The sequence below is a fragment of the Monodon monoceros genome, unplaced genomic scaffold (genome assembly GCF_005190385.1).
Source record: "Monodon monoceros isolate NGI ecotype Baffin Bay Population unplaced genomic scaffold, NGI_Narwhal_1 Super_Scaffold_3, whole genome shotgun sequence".
NCBI classification, from domain to species: Eukaryota; Metazoa; Chordata; class Mammalia; order Artiodactyla; family Monodontidae; genus Monodon; species Monodon monoceros.
This window is the reverse complement of record NW_021703780.1, coordinates 99,154,062-99,176,079: the sequence shown is the minus strand read 5'-3', so window position 1 is coordinate 99,176,079 and position 22,018 is coordinate 99,154,062. Positions and strand designations below refer to the sequence as shown.

The 22,018-nt window shown below is 54.7% G+C and overlaps 1 protein-coding gene across 1 annotated transcript in view; it reads left to right on the top strand.

Moving 5' to 3' along the window:
• The window catches only part of SLC6A6 (solute carrier family 6 member 6), a 76,677-nt gene that overhangs the window by 19,460 nt on the left and 35,199 nt on the right, over positions 1-22,018 (top strand). Inside the window, exons 3-4 of the mRNA XM_029241744.1 lie at positions 19,152-19,394; positions 21,328-21,462. Coding sequence (XP_029097577.1) covers positions 19,166-19,394; positions 21,328-21,462 — 364 coding nt within the window. The 5' untranslated portion in view covers positions 19,152-19,165. The remainder of the gene's footprint in view (positions 1-19,151; positions 19,395-21,327; positions 21,463-22,018) is intronic.

The following is a 22,018-nucleotide window of genomic DNA, read 5'->3' as shown; positions in this document are numbered from 1 at the left end:
AGGTGGCATGTGGGTGGTACACGACCCCCTTGGTAGCAGACACCTGCTTTGGAAAAAAGGAGGAGCTGAGAGGACTGTGAAAGTTCTGTGCAGCCACCAGGCAAGAGGCTTCTTCGGGGTGGGAAGAAAGAAAGGGACACGACTATGGGATAGGGTGACCCTCAAATCCTAAGTTACTTAATTCATATTTAGGTGGAGGTTTTCGGACTAGGCACCCAGAGTATTTGATTCCTCTTATGTTCTGGGTCTCATATTTTTGCTAGATATGGGATGGCGGGGTGATAACACATCAAGACCCTCCGGATGAGGTTGCCAGATAAAATGCAGGTGCACCTGAGAGGTGCAGCGACCTGCCCAAGGTCACACAGCACCTTGACGTTGGGCACCTCTCCTCTGCTGCTTCCTGGCTGTGTGACCTCAGGTGAGTCCCATCTGCTGCCTGGGCCTCAGTTGCCCCATCTGTTAAATGAGGACCGAGATCAAGATGCCCAGCGGGTGAACTGGCGCACGTAGGAGAAAGCAGCTCGGTGTATTGAAAAGTTGATGAGCTGATTTCTTATATATGTGGCTTATGAATAATAGCTGTAATAAAGTGCTTTTAGGGAAGGGTTAGTCACACTAAACAGACCAGACATTGAGTGAAGTCTCTCACCCTAAAAGAGACAAAACTAGAAAAGCTTGGAAGGTGGCAGGTGGCTGTGCTTCTGGGCAGTGATTCCTGACACCTCGGACCCCTGGGCTAGCTGATCCCCATGTGGCCAGGCCTGAGAGCGCCACGGCTGGGCACCTGGCCTGAAGTGCTTCTGGGGAAAAGGGTCCCCCCTAACTTTATTAAATTAATTTTATTTCATATTCATAAATATTATGACAGGTGCTGGTGATACAAATATAAGCAAGATATTGTCAATTTTTTAGAATTTTACAGTCTAGTAGGTGAGACTGTGTGAAAGTGTAAATTACGTTAAATTTTGGTGATTTCTTTTCCAGTTTTATTGAGAGTAAACGACATACATCACTGTATGAATTTCAGAAGTACAGCGTGATGGCTTGATTTGCATATATTGTGAAAACGATTACCACAATAGGTTCTGTTAACGTCCATCACCTTGTGTAGATACAACAGCCCCCAACTTAAGGTCATGGGGCCAGACCTTTGACTTCCCTTGGGCCTTTCCAGTCCATTGAGAAATTCGCATGTTTTCAAACCTTTTCCAGCTCTGCTGAGTGGGGGAAAGGCCCAGGCAAGAACATTTGATGTCAGGGGAAGTTTGGGGAAAACCTGTAAGCATCTGAAAACCGAGAATTGAAAGTCTGTTCATTCAGTCATCAGGGAGTTATGGACTTGTCCTGTGGCTCAGACCCCCGCTGGGCCCTGGGGACCCAGAGATGAGCCTCGCTCTGTCCAGCCTGGGAACTGCCTGGCCTGCAAATCGGGCGTCCATTGGCGGGGTCTCTTGAAGATGCTTGGGCACCCAAAGTTCAAAGAACTTTCCCAGAGGCCTTGAATGACAAAGCATGCCAGCTGGGCACAAAAGGGGAAGGGCATTACTGGTGAGGAAGCAGCCTGTGGAAGGGCTGGCAGAGCATGAAAGAGTGGAGCGAGGACCCCGGGGCCGAAGGAGCCTGGGGGGCTGGGGGTGCTGTGTTCTGGGCTGGGAGGAGGAGCTGGATGGGTGTTGGTGTAGCCTGGTGACCCCCAGTGCCCTGCTGAGTGCTTGGTCTTGATTCACTTTGGGGAACCAGCCTGGAATCAGAGCCCTCATTTAATGCTTCCAGGTGTCCCTTAAAGGTAGTAACTGTTTAGTTGTTCTGACAACTGGCTTCTGCTCAGGAAGAAAAACAAACAAGCCCAGCCTTCACCACCGAGACCCGCTTGTAGGAGAATCACAGGCGCGGCCAGAGGTCCCAAGAGGAAACCCACTCTAATGAGATGTCTAACCTAGTTTTGCTGATTCACGTGGTTTGGGGAGCACACGAAGTGCCTTGGGAGGGGATGGCGGTGCCAGCGGACTTGGCTGCTGGTTTGACACAGAACGCCGGATGGAGAAACTGTTTATTTGGTATTTTCCCTGCTTGACAGATCAGCCCTGGGTGTTTGCTTCTGCTTCTCCCAGCACTTAGCTGGATGATGCTAACAACGGGTGGAGTCCGTGTTTGTTGATTTAACCGCATGAAATGCAAGCTGGCTGATCTCTCTGGTTCAGGGGCAAACTGTTTCTCCTGAGAGCAAAGCCAGGCTTGTATTGAGGCCCTTCCTTGTACCTTCCCTTGTGTAATGTGAGGTGGCCCATTTTACAGATGGTGCAACTGAGGCCCCAAGGGGAAGAGACACGCCTGAGGTTACTATTTGCTGCTGACAAGTGGCAGAGTTAGGTTCCAACTAAAATCTCTGATGGTGACGCAGAACAGGCAAAAGCGGAACCAGGCAAAGGGTATTTGGGGAACAGAGTCTCACTGGCGGAGTTGGGAGCGGGAGGCTCACTCTTGGGGAATTCAGAGAACAAAGCTGGAGAGGCGAGGAGGGTCTTTCCTCTCCACTGACATTATGCGGGAGAGGGAATTTTGTACAACTCAGCCATCTGGGGGTCAGCCGTAACTGACTGACCAAATAAAGAGATGAGTCAGTTAAAAAGGACAACGGATTTCTCGACTATTTATAGTTGTGGCCTAGATCTCAGGTATCCTTGCCCCCAAGGAGTGAAAGGAGACTTTTTCAGATGGCCCAGGCTCTGCACAGGGTGAATTAGCTGATTAAGTCCCAGGCTGCAGTGGATGGGACACTTTGAGGGGGGTCAGGGTGAGAAAGGTCAGAGGAGGTAGGGGTGGGGGGATGCTTCTGGGGCTGAGAGGGTGCAGACAGGCAGGTACACCATTTCTAAAAGCGGTGCAGGCTATCAGACCCCACACCCCTCCCTTCCTTTCATCAGTTCACTGAGATTAGCCGCATCCCTGGACATTAGTTCTGGGCAGGCTGAATTTAAAGGGTTAAAAGCTCTTGCTGGCCTAAGGGGCCAGTATTTAGCCATCCCAGCAGGTGTACAGAATTAAATGGGAAGGTCCTGTAGAGCACACAGCCTCAGTGAGGTGGATTCTTTTCGTTGCTGCTGTTCTGTGGTTGAGGCCGCTGGGTCCTAGTCCATGAAGATATGTGTGATGTGGCCCCACTCAGGAGATTCTAATCCTAGCTGGTGAATTTGCCAAATGACACCCCTACCTCCTGCTGGCCTCAGTTTCCTCCTGTGTCAGGTGAAGAGGGGGACCTCCTGGTATCCAAGGTCATAGCCAGGAGATGCCCCAGAGCCCTGTGGTCGAAGACCCAGGACCCTCGAGTCTTGCCTCTTCCTGGCTGTGCAACCCTGGTTAAGTCGATTGATCTCTCTGAGCCACAGATGGGTAAAATCCGTCATCTCATAGGGTGGTTGGAAAGGACTGGGTAAAATAGGGAACCCAGGTGCCAGGTGGTGCCCCAGGCACACTTGGGCGCTCAGCCTAGGGAGCTGGTATTCCTCTCTGGAACTGACTGTGCAGCTGGAGGATTTTTCCATACATTTAAGGCATTTCAAGTGTGCTTTTTCTCCTATCAGACTCTCCGAAAATGCTATAAAGTCGCATTACCTTTGGACTGGTTATAGGAAAAAAGTGAACAGCCATAATCAGTGAAAAGTGATTTAAGGAAATAAAAATATTTAGCATATTTTTTAAAAGTTACTATTAGCTAGAATCATATCAAGTGGCCAACACAGTGCCAGGTACATAATGTCAGCCACAAGGGTTGCTATGACAGTGGTAGACCAGGCTCCTCATTCACTGCCGCCTGGGAGGAAGCCGGGACCCTTGCACTAGAGCCCCCAGACCAGGGGAGGAAGAAGACACGAGGATTACAGCTGAGGAATGAGCACCTCGTTCCGCTGGGAGATGGGTGGAGGGGGGATGGTCAGGGAAGTCTTCCTGGAGGAGGTGGCATTTGAGGATGGAGAAGAGTGGAGATGTGCATTCCAGGGCCTGGAATGGCCTGTAAAAATGCACCAAGCTCTGACAGGCTAGGGTCTTGCAGGCAATGGTGTGTAGTGACAGTAAGCTCTGTGATCAAGGAACCCTCTCTCTGGCTTTAGTTCTGCTAAGGGATGTTCCTAATTGGTGGCATTTTTCTGGAGAACGAAGTCTCTGGGCACCTGGGCTGTGTTGGAAGGGGCATTGTGACCTCATGAGCAAATATTCTGAGACCTAGAGCCGAGGTGCTGGGCATCTTCTGTACTCTCTCTGGCCTCCGATGGCATCCCATTTCCCAGTGCCTGGGGTAAGTCACGTTTGCTTGTCCACCTGCGTCTCTGTTTGCACACAGAGCCCCTGTCCCCTTAGAGATCCACCCTGGGCTGTCTTCTATGATTCAAGCTTGTGAGGTCTCCAACAGCTGCAGTCGCCTAGGAGATGGTGTTCAGGGAGACTGCCCCAAAGTGGGAGCAGGAGACAAATGTGGGAGCCCTTCAGTGCTTACAAGTTCTGACCCAGTGGTCCCGCTGGGGGCCTGGTGGGAGGAAGGTCTTCCTCAGAGGCATCCAGCTCGGAGCAGGCCATGGCTCCCCTGGCTGGAAGTGCTCTACCAGGTCACCCACCCCAGACCACCAGTGGGACCCTCTGTTTACCCACCTCCTCAGCCCAAATCCTTGCATGATGGAGCCTCTCAGCCCCTGAGCTGACTGCAAGTAGGTCGCTGGGTGAAGAGACACGGCATTCCCTTGGGGTCAGGGGCCTCCATGGAACTTGGGGCTCTGGATTTCCTAAGCCTGGGAAAGGGTCCTCAAATAAGTAAGGAGTCGACCTGGTCCAAGGCATCCAAACAGCAGCAGCTGGCAGGAAGGGGCACTGGCTGTGGAGAGCTCAGAGCTGAAACCTTGGAGACTGAAGCTCGTGCACCTGGGCCTCAGTTTCCCCACCTGTAAAATGGGCACATTAGGCCAGATGATGGTGCTGAATTTCATGAACTAGTACATGTTCAAAAATCATATTGGGGTTGAGGAGCGGAGTGGCCCACCCTCGGGCCGTACACCTGTCATTTTACCCCTTCACAGCAGTTCTATAAAAGTGACCATCTGGTCTCACTCCGATGCTGTGAAAGAAAGACAATTTTAACCTCCCCTCCAAATAGGAAGGCTGCAGTTTCAGAAGGTGGGGGCACGTGTGTCTAAGAAAGAGCCCTGGCAGCCTCCCGGCTTAGCCTCTCACTGCACCATGGGCTAGAGGAGGTTTCATCCCAGTTGGCCCTGCCTGGTGTTGGGCAGCTCGGAGTAGAAGCTCTGAGAACCACCCCAGCCCTCCCTGTGACTCGCCTTCCTGCTGCTCGGCCCTTCCCCAAGACCAGCCTCAGTGTGAACAGACGCTCGTCCTCACGCAGGACGTGGTGATATCACCTGTCTGTGTGCCCGCCCCATGTGGAGCAGCCCGCCTGCATCAGCTCACACGGGGGTCCTTCCACCCTGGGAGGTCGAGGCTGCTCTTGGCCGTGACTTACAGCTCAGGAAGCAGGGTCACCCTGAGCCTCCTGGCAAGCCCCCTTCCCTTTCAGGCCTCAGTTTCCTCATCTGTAAACTCTGGGCATTGGGCTCCTGGGTTGATCTGTAACTCCGTGATGGCCAGGAGAGGGGTCTCACATACCCAGGGACCTCCAGCTAGGATCCTTGGGCTTTCGAGGCTGCCAGGAGTTGAGGGGTCACAGAATCTGATTTCTGCAGCTTCAGCCATCCTGGGGGACACCAGCGAGACCACCTTCCCCTCATGAAGGTTTTCTTGACTGCTGCCCAGGGTCTCTGTCTGTGACCAGGGGGATGGAGGGAGGCTGCTTGGCCACTCTTCGATTAGCTGGTCTGTAGTTCACGCCATGGGTTGTCACGGCCACTCTGTAGCCCCCTTTCCCAGCAGCAAAGCCTTTGTCTGCTCTCAAGTTCAGGTCCAGCCCCTGTAACTTCCACCTCCCCTGCTTGGCAGGTGCCACCACCCAGGGGCCCAAAGGGTACCAGCACCTTGTATGGGGAGCTGCCTGAAGTGCTCTCTAATCCCACCCCAAGACTAGGCCAGGGAGGTGAGGAAGGGTTCCATATCCAAGCTCAGACCCCCAGGGAGTACCAACCCAGGGGACCCCAGGGTCCACCAGTCCCACCCACTGTGGAAGAGGACAGGAAGTTGGAATAAGAGGGGGCAGGGGTGTTAGGGTGACGCCCCGAGTCTCATAGCTGGTTGACCCTGGTCCTGGCTCTGTGGGGTATCTGTCAGGTTCCCAGTAGGCCTGGCACACAGGAGATGCCCAGTAGGGCCTTGGCTGTGAGTCCAGGCTGCCGCTGGTCTCAGGGAGAACATGCGTGAGTTTGTTCACCATCCTGATGCTGATAGCACACACGTTGTCCAGGTGCTGTTCTAAGTGGTCTGTACATACTCACTCATTTAATCTCAGCAGCCCTAAGAGGCAGGTCCCCATTCACTATTACTGTCCCCATTCTACATTTGAGGAAACTGAGGCACACAGGGTTTATTGATGACGTACTTTTTCTTCTGCTGGGGAGACTGCCTTTGCTGAGGGAGAGAGGGCTGTGTGTACACGTGTGTGGGGAGGGACAGGACACTGCACCTCCAGGCTTGGGGTCTCCTGGTTGGAGGGTCTAAGCCATAGCCCAGAGAGGGCAGGCCTTGCCTTGGTCAAGCAGCTGTCACTGGCAGAGCTGACCCCACCAGGGCCTTGTGCTTGGGTGGCTGGCATTTAAAGGACAGGGGTTTCTTTTGGGAAGACCCCACCTGCTGCCTCCACCTTAGAAAAAAGTGACTGCCAGGGTGACAGCCAAGGGGTCCCTGAGTCCCAGGCGGTGTGCCGTGCACCTCGTCCCTGTCCTTGGAGAAGCTGCCTGAGGTCTGCTCAGCTGGACTCTGCCCTTTACCAGGCTTCAAAACCAGGTCCTGGCTTCCTTTGTGTGTCCCACTCCCAGGGTAGGGGGCTCTCTCTGATGCTTGTCCCTCCAGGGTCACATATACCCACTCAACTCCCTGCCCCAGAGGCCCCAGGTAGTGCACCTGCCAGCCCTCACCTTCAGTTCTCAGCCCCCTTTTCACTTTAGTAAGTGGATATAAAGGAGCGCTGGCCTTGTCCTGGGTTCAGTCCTGGCTGTCACTCACTCACTGGGTAACCTTGGGCCAGGTTCTGTCTCCTCTCAGAGCCTCAGTTTCCTTATCTATAGAACGGGGCAAAAGTGCCCGTGCCCCGGGGTGCTGCAAAGAGCAGCGGCAACAGGGAAGATCAAGTGTGGGGTGGCCCTGGGCCCACCAGGGCTGGCAGAGGTGAAACCCAGCCGGCCCAGCCTCCGGCTACTCACAATCTGGCGGAGGAGACCACGCACGTGCGCTCACACACACACACACTCACGTGCTCAGGTGCACTGTCATCACCAACAAGAGTCCTTTTCATTGGTTGGTTTTCTTTTGCATTTTACCAAGAGTCTCCCAGTCCATTGACACCACTGTCCCTGGCCTCACCTGATGCTGAGAGTCGCTTGGGGGCTCATTTAACAGCTTTGAAGATTCAGTCAGGAGAGGTGGGTGTTGGGGGGAGCCGTCTGCATGTTCAGCCAGAGCCCCAGGTGATGCTGGTGTTGAGGCCTGTGTGAGGGTCTTGGGCATCTACTAGCTCTGCCCGAGAGCCCAGAGACTTCAACCAGGGATGGCTTTATAGATTAGGAGGCCCATTTTACAGGAGGAAAAACTGAGGTTTCCCAAAAAGAACTTTGAACTTTGTCCAAAGTTGCACAGTTCTGAACAAGAGCCCAGCACCTGGGAGATGGGGGTGGGAGAGTGACACTGGCCAGAGGAGGTGAGGGAAAGAGTGGGGTGGGCATGAAGGGCTTCCTGGAGGAGGCGACACTTGGGCCAGGTCTTCAAGGTGGGTGGGATCCACCTAAATATAAGGGAGCCCACAAGCCAAGCACAGGGTGGAAGGGGATAATGCTGGGGAGAATGAGGAGGGCCCAGGATTCATGCAGGACAAGAGGAGAAATAAGGCGGCAGGGACTGCGGACAGGGCCAGACATGTAGAGTGAGCCTTGGATTCCAGGTGGGGAAATTGAGATGATTAGTCTCCAAGCAGCTGGGATAGTTCCACTGATAGTTCTTGAGCTAAGGGCGACATGGCAGGCAGTGGGGTCTGCCAGAAACAAGCTTGGCTAAGCTGGTGGGAGCAGAGTTCAGGGCGCGCCTCTGGGGAGTTTCCAGTGGCTGGGTCGGCCTCGTCTCGCAGCGCTGCGTGAGTGGCAGGCCGTGCCAAATCCCCCACACCGTGCTCTTGGCAGGCACCATGGAGGCATAAGTGGATCACAGTGAAAGGTTAGGGGTCATGGAGGCTATGTGGGGCTGCCTGGGAGGTGGTCTGCACGTGTAGGAAGACCACAGTTGAGGAATGTCAGCCATCCCTGGAGCCCACCCCGCACCCCTGGGGTGGATTTTAATGCTGAGCTTTTCTTCTAGCCAAGCAGTAGCTGCTGTTAGGCACCATCTGGTAGCCCTGGAAGCCACCGCTGCTGCCGCACCAACATTCACCAACCTGACGGAGTTAGATATGAATCCGGTCCACTCAGGTTTGGAATAAGACCTTTACTTTCCGCCTCTGGCACCCACTGTGCTCCACTGGGTTGGGGGTGTCGGGAGCATCCCCACCCTCCATCAGCTCCTTCCAGCCTCAGTTTCCCCTCCAGCTCTGATGGTCTGTCTGTGAAAGAGGCTGATCCTCTTTGTTGATCCGCCGTGGGTCCAGGGCCTCGGTTTTTCCATCTAGAAAGTGGGCTTGCATTCACACATGCCGAGACCTCTAAGGCCCCAGCTGGAGCTTTCAACTTTTGTGCAGGATCCACTGGGATCTCCAGCACTGGGCCATAGAGAATTCACTTCAAACTCATTTTTGGAAGATGCTCGGGGAACACATTTAATGAAAATTCATTTCCTAAAGATTTGGGACTGATCTCTCAATAAAAGGCAAAGCTTTGTGGAGTTTTGACCCTTTGGGGGGAACTGTGCTCAGATGCCAGGGATACATGTAATAGAGTTACATCTATAGCTCTTTGCTCCATCACCCTCATCGAGGGGCCTCACAGCTGCAAAGTGGAAGAGACTTGCTCCTGCACTGAGTGTCCCCAGAGTCCTGAGCCCTAAATGTTCCCTCTAACAAATACTCATAGTGCCAGGCCTTGTACTGGGTGTTGGGAAGCAGGCCCGGGGAGTATGGGGCAGAGGTGGAGGTGGTGTGGCCTGCGGAGCCCAGGGGAGGCACTAGGGGGTCCTCGGGGCCACCATCCTGGGGGGTTGCCTGTGAGTCACTCGGGGAGCAGCGTGCTGGGCTAAGGCAACAGCAGGAGCCGAGGTGTGGAGGGAGGCGTGGGAAAGCACGGGCTGTGTGGGTTCAGAGGCCCCTGGGCATCTTGGGTGGGGTCTGGATGGTGGAGGATGCTTGAAACTTGACTTCCAGACAAATGGAGTAAAAGCCCAGGCAACAAGCCCCTTTGCTCTGCGGTGGGCGCAGCGGCAGCCCGTGCCAGTGGATCACCCCCTCTTCCTTGCTGAATGAATCCCAGGCTGTTTCACTCCACAGGCACCAAACTCTCCTTGAGCTAAATTTCTAAGTGAGGGAGAGGTAAGCGTGGAGCTGGGCAGGAAAAAGAAAGTCCTTCCTCTTTGAGAAGAAACATGATTAAAAGAGGAACAGTGAGAACGGGGAGCTTGTTTACAAACACTAATGAGCTACGAGTTGTCACAGTGTAGACGGGATGTGATGCCCATTTTACGGAAGGTGACACCGAGGCTGAGAGCAGTGACTTGCTCGAGGCCCTACTGCAAAAGCTGCCCTGGCTGGTTTCCCTGGAGCTGTAACTTCCAGCAGAGCCCTGGTGACAGAGTGGGGGATGGCCGGCTCTGAGCGAACACTGGGCCACGCGTGCCCTTAGCTGGCCTTGCCCCCAGGGCCTTTCTCTCTCCAGTTTCTGTAGAGGGAGGGAGGGGCCTGCCCTCTGTTTGCTTTTTACAGCCAGCTAGAGAGGAGTGAGGAGGTTAGGGTTCTTACAGCTTGAAAGGGGAAGTTTGAGGAAACAGAAACCGAGCCTTTCTTTTTTCTCATGTCTCTTTTTTTTGTGGCCTCCAGAAATAATCCTGGGCTCTGCAGAGCCTGTCTCAGGGTCCTGGTTGACCTACTCTACCCACACTTCCGGCAGAGCCCGGCTGGGGCCTGGGCGGTGGGGAAGCAGGCGGGGAGAAGAGTGACAGGCTTGCGGCTGGTGAGTCAGTGGCAGGAGGCCGTTGCCTGCTGACTCACCGCCCTGTGCATGAAAACAGGCCCCCTGAGTCCCCCGCAGCCACGGCGCCCTCCCGGCTCCCTGCTTCCTCTCTTTCACCTGATTGGTGGTTACAGCGCGTGCTGGCAACCTCAGTGGCATTTGGGGTCCAAGCCCCCTCAAACGGATTCGTGCAGCCTGACTGTTCCTGGACCTCCGCCTTCCCTCAGGGACCAGGTCCAGCCTGGCCGCGGGCCCAGCCCAGGGGGTGTCACGGGACCTGCTCCTTGAAGCCTCACTCCAACCAGACGCGTGACTCCTGTCCTCCTCCTGAACTGAGAACCATCTTTGTGATATTGTGACAAAATGAGCCCCCCACCCCCGGGTATTAGCACCCTGAGGGCAGTAAGGCGGTAGGTGCTCGGTCCAGGTAGGGCAGGTGGGGCTTCTCCTGGAACCAGTCCGAGGGAAGTGACGTGTCCCAGATCATATAGCGTCAAAGACTGACCCTGTTCTTTCCAAAACGCATGGGTTTTATCCACGGAGGGGCCAGGGGTCTAGACTCACAAGGACATTTTCTTCTCTCGGTCACCCATGTTATGGTCCTTGGCCGAGGGACAGCAGTTCTGGCCGCGATCCTTGGCGGGTCCCTCTTTGCAAAAGATGGCGGTCACTTCAGCCTGTCTCACAGGTGCTCGGCTCACAATGAGGAGGCCGGCGGCTCTGAGGTGTCGGGGTTCAGGACTTGGGCTCTGCAGGCCCCAGTAGAAAGTCCCTACTGGCAACAGCTTACAGAGGAAAGCCCAACGTGGGCCCTCGAATCCCTTCAGGGTGGGAGGGAGCCAGGTGGTCAGGGACAGCCTGAGTTGAGCACTCCTTGGGGCAGCACAAAGCTCTCCAGGGTCCCTCACCACCTGCTAGATAAATCCAGGGTCTGACCTGGCCTCCAGGCCTGGCTTCCTCTCCGGGTCGCCCCATGCCCTGTCCCCCTTGCTCTGTCCCACACCGGCCTTCCCTCTGTTCCTTTGCCGTGCCCAGTGTGGCCTTCTTCACACACGCTGTCCCTGCTCTGAGAACACCGTTCCCCCAGATGTTTGCCATGCAGATCCCAGCTTCAAGGTGGTTGAAAGCACAGACCCTGAAGCCCATTGATTGCTGTGTGACTTTGGGCAAGCGACTTCACCTCTCTGGGCCTCATTCCTTCATCCAGGCTAGTGAGAGGAATAGATGAATTGGTACCTGCAAGGGCTTAGCACAGGGCCTGCCCAGAACCAGTCTTTAGTGAGCGTCTGCCACTATGAAACGTCACCTCCTCAGGGGGTCCTCTGACTCCCTGTGCCCTCGTCTTGCTTGGTTGTCTTCTGCTCACCGGTCCCAGTCGTAAATATTTATTCATGTATGTATTTAGTGTCTGTCCTCCCTTCTGGAATGTCAGCTCCAGGGCTCACCTCCGAGTCCCCAGTCCCTACAGCAGGGCCTGGCACCTAGTAGAGGATGCTCTCAGTAAATATTTATTCGGTACTCACTGCTCGCCGGAGCTGCCCTCTCTCCGTCTTATCCCCAAATATCCAAGAGGCACAGGGGAAGTGCTTGGCCTGCAGGACTGGAACTGGAACCAGACCCAGTTTTCTGACTCTTCACCTACTGCCCTGTCCCCTGACTCGGTGGCCTACTGGGCCAGTGCCTGGGGCACCTCTGTTTTGGGTGTGTTGTGTGCCCAGCTTGCGTTCCCCTCGAGGGCATCGCCGGCCTTCCTGCACCTGCTGCCCGCCCATCCCCGGGCCACCTGGCCACAGAGCAGCCTGCTCGCGCCTTCCTCCCCCCGCCCGCCTGCAGGTTTGGTGCCAGAGAGAGGAGAAGGCTGTACATTGGGCCCACATCCTGCCCCCCTCCCTGGCGTTGTCCTAGAGGCCAGTTCTTTGGAAAACCTGCCCACCTTCACCCTCTTTTTCCTCTGCGAACCACAGATCAAGAAGTACGATCTGCTCTATTAGGTCCCTGTACAGAGGCCACCTTACCCTGGGGTGTCACCAACCACGTGGAGTCAGGATCTAGGTGCAAATCTTGGCCTCGCCTGGTGGCTGTGTGACCTGGGCCAGACCCTCCCCTTCTTTGAGCCTCAGCTTCCTGATCTGTGAAAAGGAAGGCTCCGTGAGGCTTGGGGCGAAGTCAACACTCCTGTAGGTTGAAGGCCGAGCCTGAGCCAGGCAGGGTGCTCTCAGCAGAATGGGGGTAGACATGAGCCTTCGTGGGGGGAGGGGAGGGCCTTGCCCACGGACGCTGAGCCCAGGAGATAACAGACCCTGTCCCCAGAGCTGCCGTGCTGAAAACAATTCCCCAAACAGAACTCACTTTCACTAGGACCACAGAATTGTCGCTCATTGTTTCGACTTTATTCCTGGCAAAACAATACCGGGCTTCCTGGATGACCTCACTGGGGCGAGCCATCGGACCTTGGAGGCTGGGCTGGTCAGCATCTCCAGCCGAGCCTGTCCTGCCCTTTGCTGCGACTGCCTTGGGTGACCTGAGACAATGGTCTGACCAAAGAGGACAAACTGGGTGTTTGGCCCACACGATGTTGTAGAAATTGGAAGTTGTATGTGCACATACGTCTCAGATTTCAACACCTCTCCAGAAATTGGAGGGTCTGGCCTCAGTGGCCTCGATCCCAAAGGCAACCACAGTAGCTGGAGCTGAGGAGAGCTGCCCGTGGCATATTCTGCAGGCCCTTCCCCACTGGCCTCCATTCTTTGCCTGCCAGGTCCCTGGAGGCCTTTGAGCTTGTCATGCTTGAGTTAGCCTGAGTTAGGAATAGATAACCAAGACAGAAGGATCCAGACCTTCTGATTGAAGGTCAATCAAATGATTCAATCAAATGATCAAATCTTTTAAAGGTGTACCTTTTCATGAAAAAGAATAAAAAACCCTTTTTTAAAATTAATTCCTGCTTTCTTTTCAAAGTCAGCTACCCTAGGAAGTGAAATAGTGCTCTTAATACACGTTTTTTTTTTTCCCCTTTGGTGCTTAACTGTTAAATACTCTCTAGGGCCAGGATTGTATGTAAGCAGCGTGCCTGGGGTAGACATTACTAATTGATCCTGGCCCTCCTCCTTACTGAGCCTGTCCCCCACCTGCAGTCTGTGGGGACAGTGCTCGAAGGAGCCCCTCCAGGGCTATCAGAGAAGTTTGGGAGAAACTCTTCCTGTTTGCTAGAGGAAGCCTCGGGTCCATGGCTCCATCCGTCCTGCCCCAGTCAGTGCGTTCCGTCGGCCTGCTCAGCCCACCCCTGTGGCCCTGGGCGCTGACTGCTGCACGGGTCCCCAGGCCCTGACCTGTCTGTCTCTGTCATGTGGCCCCTCACTTCCCTGTTTGCCTTCACCTACTTCCCTAATTTTTCAGCATAGCCTAGTAGCTTGAAGCTGGCATAAAGGCGCCAGACCTGATTTCACTTTGTGACATAACTAGAGCAAGTGATCCAAAACAGCCGAGTGGTTGAGAACATGGAATTGAGAGGCCAAAATAGACCTGGGAGCCATTTGAAGCTTCAGCGGCCTTTTGCTTGCTTTGTGACCCTGGGCAAGTAACTTCACCACTCTGTGCCTTGTCAGCAAAAGGCAGATGGTAATGGCCACCCATGGACAGGGTTAATTCCGAAAATGCTTGCAAAGCGCCTAGCACAGTGCTAAATAGGTGTGCATGCAGCCAGTGCCCAATAAATGCAGCTTGCTTTCTTTTTCTTTTTTTTAAACGCTCAGGATACGATGCCTGCCACATAATGTAGTAAAATCCCAGTGTGATCAGATGTTTTCTTCAATAATAGCTAATATTTATTAATCACTTGTATGTACCAGGCACTGTGCTCAATATTTTACAGGCATCATCCTATTTGATCCCTATAAGGCGAGTTTTATTTGTACCCCCATTTTTTTAACCAGTGAGGAAACTGAGGCACAGAGAGGGTTGTCGCTTGGACAGGTCACTCAGCTTAGTTGTGGCCTCTGTGAGCCCAGAACACCGGGTCTGGAGTGGAGACGGGGGACAAGGAAAGGAGAGAGGAGGAGGGACCCTGCTCTGGAAAGGGCAGACAAGGGGTCCAGCCGCTTGCTTGTTTCCATAGCAGGCCCAGCGGGCTGCAGGCTCCCTACCTGTGAAATGAATGGATCTGTCGTCCAGCTGTCCTCCTGCCCCTGTTTGGGGATTCTGGGAGTCGCTTGCCAAACCCCAGATGTCAGGCCCAGAGATTGATCCTATAGCCCAGCTGTGGGCTACGCCCTTTTGGGGTGGGGAAAGTATTCCAAAAGGGAAACAGAAGAAGTACCTGCCCTCTTATTTAAAAACCCTGTAGGGACTCCTGAGTGACAACAGGGGACTTGAGTCATTGTTCTTGACAGGAGAGAGCCACATGGGAAACTGTTTACTTGAGAAAGTTCAAGTTCTGCAGGGGAGGGCAAGGCAGAGAGCCCCCCAGCTTCTGGGCTTGGTTCCCCCAAAGCCTTGGGCTGAGGTGGCAGGTGTGGGGGAGGGGCCTCAGTAGCATCTCAATTTCAAGACCCAGATGGCTGGTGCGTGGGCCCCCGGGGTCCCCAGCACTGCCCTGCTGCTGGCTCTGTACCTCTGCAGTCCTTTCCCTCTGAACTCAGTGTCCCCATCTGCAAACCCTGCAGAGGCTGCTCTCTAACCTTCGCTCCGGTGCTTTCAGCGTTGGGCAGACCAGCTGGGAATTCTGCCTCTAGTCTCCTTCCCACCTGTGTATCCTTAGCCAGGCCACTCCCTTCCCTGCTCGAGCCTCAACTCCCCCCACCCGTAAAACGGTCCTAAAAATCCCGTCTGCAGTGTTGAGGGTGTTTGAAGAGTGCATAGAAAACTGTGTATAGACAGCTCAGCACAGAATTAGAGTACTCAAAAATTTGGTAGTTTTACATTGGGAGGAAGCAAAGGAACATCTTGTCAACCCACGGCATCTCAGGCACTAGGTTGACTCTGTCTGAGTACGTGTCACAAGCCAACCTGGTGATCTGCACGTTGGTCTTCAGGCACCGGAACCAGGCCCTGGCTGTGATGTCCACCCCAGGAACAGAGTAGGAGTTTCAGCTGGACAAGAAGGGAGCCTTCGTCGTGGAACCTCTGTATTGGAGCCGATTCTAATCACTTGTAGCTGTAATAAGCAAATAGGAAGCTCTTAAAATGGGCAATAATGTATCACAGTTGCTAGAAAATAGCCCTGGGCCTGGCGCCAAGGAAAACAGTGCTCAGCGGCGGCCTGCAAGGCAGCGGGCGTCTGGGACACCTCGGAGGGGGCTCGTTCCCAAGTACTGGCTGCACTGGGGGCGCGATGTTGGTGTGTGACGGGCGAGAGAGAGTTAGTGAGTCTCTTGGGGGTCTGCAGAGTTGGACGGGCTGGACTGGCCAAGGGACAGTGAGGCGGAGCTGGGGGTTCCAGAACATCATGGTCGCTGTCACTCCCAGCTTCGTGACCTCAGCAGTGTCACTTGGCCTCTCTGGGTCTTGCTGATCTCACCCTGGGTAGGACTAAGGCCTTCCATACCGCATGGTCAGTGTGGACCCCAGAATAATTAGAGCAATAACAGAGTAGTACTGGCAGATACCAGTTCAGGAGCACTTGCCATGGGCACCCCCTCGTTCAGTCCTCGTAGCATCCCTGTGAGGCGGCCACAGTTATCCCTCTTTACACAGGAGAACTCTGAGGGCCAGAGGGTGGAGTAACTCGCCTGAGGTCACTCAGCCAGGAAGTGGCTCTCAGCTTCTAGGCCGGGGCTCACCCTTTGATTCCTGCAGGGGCCAGGCTGCCACCAGGGGGCCTAGAGCAGCCATGCGGGAAGCCCGAGCCTGAGGGGTGGGCTGAACTAAAGCGGTAATGTGGGACCAGTGTCCCAAGGAAAAGGGGCCTGTGCTGAGACCCAGTAGCTGTGGTGAGGCGCGTGTGTTTTCTTCCGGGAGTGACGGAGGGTTGCGGTGGGAGGGCATTATGATCTGAGTCTGCTTTGTAAGTTGCCTTCAGCTGCTGTTCTGAGAACAGATTGTAGGTGTGGGGTGGGCAGAGTAGCAGCAGGGAGACCCAGGAGGAGGCTGCAGGGGATGCCCATGGAGGGCTGTCGAGCCTGGAGCCGGTAGTTGCCATGGTGATGGAGAAGCGGGTGGATGCCAGGAATGTACAGGAGGCGGAATCCGCGGATCTTGCTGCTGGGGCTTCCTCGGACACCCCAGAGGAGCTTGGAAGGAGCCCCCCTGACAGGGAGTTGGGCTGTCTGCACCCGGGTCAGACCACATCCAGGCGTGAGTCTTGGGCGAGTCCATGGACATCCCTGGGCTATGTGTTCTCAATGGCCGGGTGAGCCTGTGATGGCAGCAGCCACAGGTGGGACAGGTGTCAGTGATGCAGGAACACATCTGCAGGTACACCTTGGCAGTGAGGAGTGAGGAGAGCACTACAACACCAGGACATGACAGGCCTCACCCCCGATCCTGGTTCAGGTACAGGCGTCGGGAAGATGGGGTCCTGAGTGTGGAAAAGGGGGCCGGAGGTCTCATCTTATATGGAACCAGAACCTGGAGCCAAGGGCCTTAGGGAGCTTGTTGCTGCTCCCTGCCTCATGTTTCTAGAGGGTTCTCTGAGGGCCAGAGTGGCAAGTGGGCCTGGGGCCCAGAGGGCAGAGCCAGGACTCAGAGTAGCTTTCGCCAGTGCCCCCAGCCTATGTGAGCAGAAGCCGGCCACCTCCCCCCTCCGTCTGGCTGACCTGGTGAAGTGTCTTCCGGCCCCGAGATCCAAGGAGGGCCCTAAAGGGCGGCACCGGCCCTTCTTGGAGGAGGCTCAGGGGTCATTCCCTGGAAAACATCCCCACTAGGAGGGAGTGGAGTCCCACATCCTCCAATTATGCTCCCATCCAGCCGGCCCACAATGGGCTGCTCAGATAACTATCGGGGGCTGCACGGATCAGCGCTGGAACAATGCTGGCCGCCCGGGCTATTTTTACAGCAGCCGTGCGCTCGGCAGAACCCCGCGTCGCCCCGAGGGAGCGGGCAAAGAAAGGCCTGCGGATGCCGTCGCCGGGAGACAGAGGAAGGCCCAGTGAGCCGCCCGGCGGCTCCAGGAAGCCTTTTCTTGGTCTGCTCACCGCCAGATAGCGAAACAATCGGGGTCCCCCACCCCCAGCCAGGAGAGGAAGGAGGCGTGGGGGAACGGAGGTTCTGTTGTGCTGCATGCCTCTTCTCCTCAGAGCACGGCCCTGGAGGGCCCACTGCTGGGGCCAGGCCAGCGCGTCTCCTCAGCAGCCCTCGCCCTGCCCTGCCCCAGTGCCTCTGGCCACACGCCGAGGACCTGCCAGTGTCATGGGGCTGGGAAGCGGCAGAGCTGGGGCTGGTACTTGGCCCCAGCTGCTTGCAGACACACTCTGGGAACCATCTACCCAGCAGTCCTTGCCTGACGACCTACTGTGCGCCAGCTCGGGGCACTGAGCCGTGGACAAGGCAGGTCCCGGTGCCACGGAGCCTCTGTTCTAGTTGTGGAGGAGACCGTTAACAAGGAAGCAAGGAAGGCATTTTCAGCTAGTGCCACTGTGACAGGAGGACTCAGACGCCCCTGGACAGGTCCAGTGAGCCGGGGTGATGGCCGCCTCTGGTCCAGCTGGAGGTCACTGTAGGGATCGTGAACCCAACGTGGCCCACCTTCCGATTTTGTAAGAAAACCTAGAAATCTCGCCTTTTCTCTGGAATCTGATATTTCAGTGTTGGCCACCGATTTGGATCACGAAAACAAGCAGGTTGTGTTCAGAGCTGCTTGGCTATGAGTCGGTCACCTCTGCCATCATCCTTTTCATTCTGCAGGTGGGGAAACTAAGGCTCATCTGTCCTCATGGTCCTCTGCCACGTGGGGGTAGAAGGCACCCTCTCCCACTGGGCTGCGACTTGGGATGCTCTTGCCCTCAAGGTCGAGCTGCCAGGCCAGTGAGGACTCGGGGACCTGAAGAAGTACAGAGAGCAGGGGTGCTGCGCTGGCCGGTGGCCGACCTCCTCCAAAATGGGGTCCCAGCAGGGGTGGGCTGAGGGTGACTGTGAACGGCTCCTGGGGGCTTAGAGATTTGATATCCTCTGGGGCCTCCCCTCGCGAAACCCACAGGGTAGTCAGAGGGCCAGGGCCCTGGATGATAAGGGGTCAGAGCAGGCCAGAGCATGGAGAGAGAGGGCTGGACACGTGGGGATTAACCCGCATTCTTCCATAATCCTGACCAGTGCAAATCCCTTATTTCTTATGCCGCAGAGATGTGACTGGTTAATAAGTTGCAAATCTATTTTATAAGCATCCATTTTCTGTATGTGATGGAAACTCTGTTTTCAAATATCGTTTCCATTCCAGCCTGAAACCCCATTCCTCACTTGTCTGTGTTTATCCATTCTTTAAACAGTGAGGAACGAGCACCTCCTGTGGGCCAGGTCCTGTGCTGAGCTGTGAGTGAAATGGGAGGCATCGCTCTCTGTGCAAATCTGAAATTTGGAGATCATTTCTAGAAAATGCAGGCAGGCTGTTATTCGGAAGCTGCCCTAGACCTGCCTGGAGGGTGCTGTATCCTGCAGAGATGCTGCCAGGGCTGGGTGGCTTCATGCTTATCTCCCTGCAGGTGGAGGGTGCGGTGTGACATTCGGGGATGCTGGGCGTGGGCCCCGCTACTTCTCTTGGGAATGGCACCTGTCAGTCCCTGGATCACTAGGTCCCCCAATCACCTAGGAGGTCAGAGGAGTGGACAGACGAGGCGGCAGCAGGACAGAGCCGGCCAGCCGGGTTGTGTTAAGACACACAGGGTGTCCCTTACCGACGCACGTTGCACTCTGTTCTGTCCCCCACAGAAAGCGAGGAGGACATGGCCACCAAGGAGAAGCTGCAGTGTCTCAAAGACTTCCACAAGGATATCCTGAAGCCATCCCCAGGGAAGAGCCCAGGCACACGGCCTGAGGATGAGGCTGAGGGGAAGCCCCCGCAGAGGGAGAAGTGGGCCAGCAAGATTGACTTTGTGCTGTCCGTGGCTGGCGGCTTCGTCGGCTTGGGCAACGTCTGGCGCTTCCCGTACCTCTGCTACAAAAATGGTGGAGGTGAGCCTGGGCTGGGCAGAGAGTGGCATTGGAGGAGAAGGGTTGAGCCAGAGCGTGGGTGGCCTCCCCATGCCTGGCTTTCCAGGCTCCCACCTTCACCTCCCCCGGGTCAGCCTGCTTAGCCCCCAGCCCACTCCTCAGAAGCAGGAGATGAGCATGACTAGGAATCAGGTGGTATTCTGTCAGGGTCTCACTGTGTTACCTTGAGCAGATCCCTCACCCTCTCTGATCCTCCAGTTTACCATCTCTGAAGAGTGCCATGAGGCCAGGCCGGAGTCTCCCAAGCCTCAGATATTCACACGCCCCCTTTGTAAATTCCCTCACACCTCTGCACCTCCCCACTCTTCCTTACTTTATAACTTTTTTAACCTTTGCTTTTCTAACTTAAACCAAATGTAGTTCAAAAGCAAGCTTGGTTTCCCACCTTCAATGTAAAAAGCCAGTATCATTTGCCGTAATGGAAAGGTGGTATCCAGGAAAAAAAAACACAGTGAAGATTTTTAGAATTTTTAATTTTCACTTTTTTCCAGTTTTATTGAAATAGAATTGACATAAAACCCTGTTTTAATTTAAGGGATACAATATGATTTATGTCTATATTGAGAAATGATCACCACAGTAAGTCTAGTTAGCATCCATCACCTCACATAGTTACAGATTTTTTTTTTTTTTTCTTGTGATGAGAACTGTTAAGATTTTGCTCTCTTAGCAGCTTCCATTTTTTGTTTTGTTTTTTTCTGGCCGCGCCGTGCGGCATGCGGAATCTCAGTTCCCTGACCAGGGACCAAACCCGTGCCCCCTGCGTTGGGAGTATGGAGTCTCAACCACTGGACCGCCAGGGAAGTCCCTTAGCAACTTTCAAATGCACAGTCCAGTATGTTGTTACTGGAGTCACGATGCTATACATGACACGCCCAGGACCAATTTATCTTATAACTGGAAGTTTGTCCCTTTAGACCCCTTCACTTAGGTGAAGGTGTTTTTTAAGTGTACATTCTCTGTTTGGTCAGCTGGTTAGTTGGTTGGTCTGAGTTTTTGGGGTTTTGTTTTTTTACCTGTTGAAGGCTCTGAGCTGGAATCCTCTCCTGTTGGAGAAGTTCAAGTTGGTCAGACACGATGGAGACTTTCTTGCTGACGCAGTAAGAACTGGTAGTAAGAACTCACTCCCAGCTCCTCGTGGCGGCCCATTACCAAGGGCTGGCGCTCCGGCAGAGCCGGGCATGCGCGAGCTGCTCCCGTCAGGAGAACCACCTTTCGGGAAATTCTGCCTTCGAGCCTGATTACTTAACCTTTTGTAGGTCTCAGGTGCCTCTGGGACTCTGATGAGTACCCTACACGCTCCCCAGAACAAAGTACATACACACAGACCCAAGTTGCCCACAGTTTCAAAGGGTTTATGGACCCGCTGAAGCCATTAGTGGACACCAGGTAGGAACCCTTGCCCAATTCTTTGCCCCTCCCTCGTCCCCTGGCTTCCACCCCCGGCTGGAGAGGCCCACCTCTTGCTTCCCATCGCCCTTCCTAACAAGTTCTTCTCAGCTTCCTGCCCTGGGGGCTGGGGAAGGCTAGCTGAAGGCGTCAACGAGGCCCGTTTGAAACGGGTGTTAAGGGCTGAGCATTCCTTCTTCGGGTGCACGGATGTGGGGAAGGCAGGCAGGTGGGCAGGCACGCAGCTTAAACAAAGGCTCAGGGACTTCAAGCACCTGGTAGATTTGCAGAAGGCAAGAGGGCACCCAGGAAGGGTGATGCCGGCTGGACAGGTGGGCAGGGCCTGGAGAGGTTTCAGCCAGGTCCAGGAGTTTGGCCTTTACCCTCATGTCCCTCACCCATGCCCTCTGATTCCATTGGCCGGGAGGGCTTGGGAAGGAGACCTACAGCCTCGGCCCCGTGACAGCCGCCGCCTGAGCCTCACCCCACTCTTCTCTCTCTGCAGGTGCATTTCTCATACCATATTTCATTTTCCTGTTTGGGGGTGGCCTGCCTGTGTTTTTCCTGGAGGTAATCATAGGCCAGTACACCTCTGAAGGGGGCATCACCTGCTGGGAAAAGATCTGCCCCTTGTTTGCCGGTGAGTGTGGGACAAAGGTCACCCGGGGCCTGGTGTTCATCGGTTCAGCAAATTTTTATTGAACACCTACTGTTTGCCAGGTACAATGGAGCCTCGTGCAGGCCGCGTGGCACCGTGCCTGACGCAGGTCACGCCAGCACCTCGTACACGTGATGCTGCTGCTCGTTCCACACAGCTGTTCCCGCCTCTCTGGGTTGTTAAAGGATAAGGGAGCCAGTAGCTTCTAAGCAGCAGAGTGTAGAAGAGAAGCCTTTCAGGAACCGTTCTGTCTGGCTTCAAGTCCCAATTCCTCGTTTTGCTAATTCTCGTGACTTTGGGAAAGTCACTTAATCTCTTTGTGCCTCAGTTTCCACAACTGTAACATGGAAATAATATGCTTACTTCAAGGATTGCTATGAAGACAAAACGACACAGCCATGTAAAAGTGCTTTGTACACATAGTAAGCCCCAAACCAGTGGTAGCTTTATTATTATTATAACCTTTAGTCCTGTGCCTAGTTCCTAGTATGCCCTCATAAGATAATACTGTCATGATTATAATTGGCAGGGGTGGGAG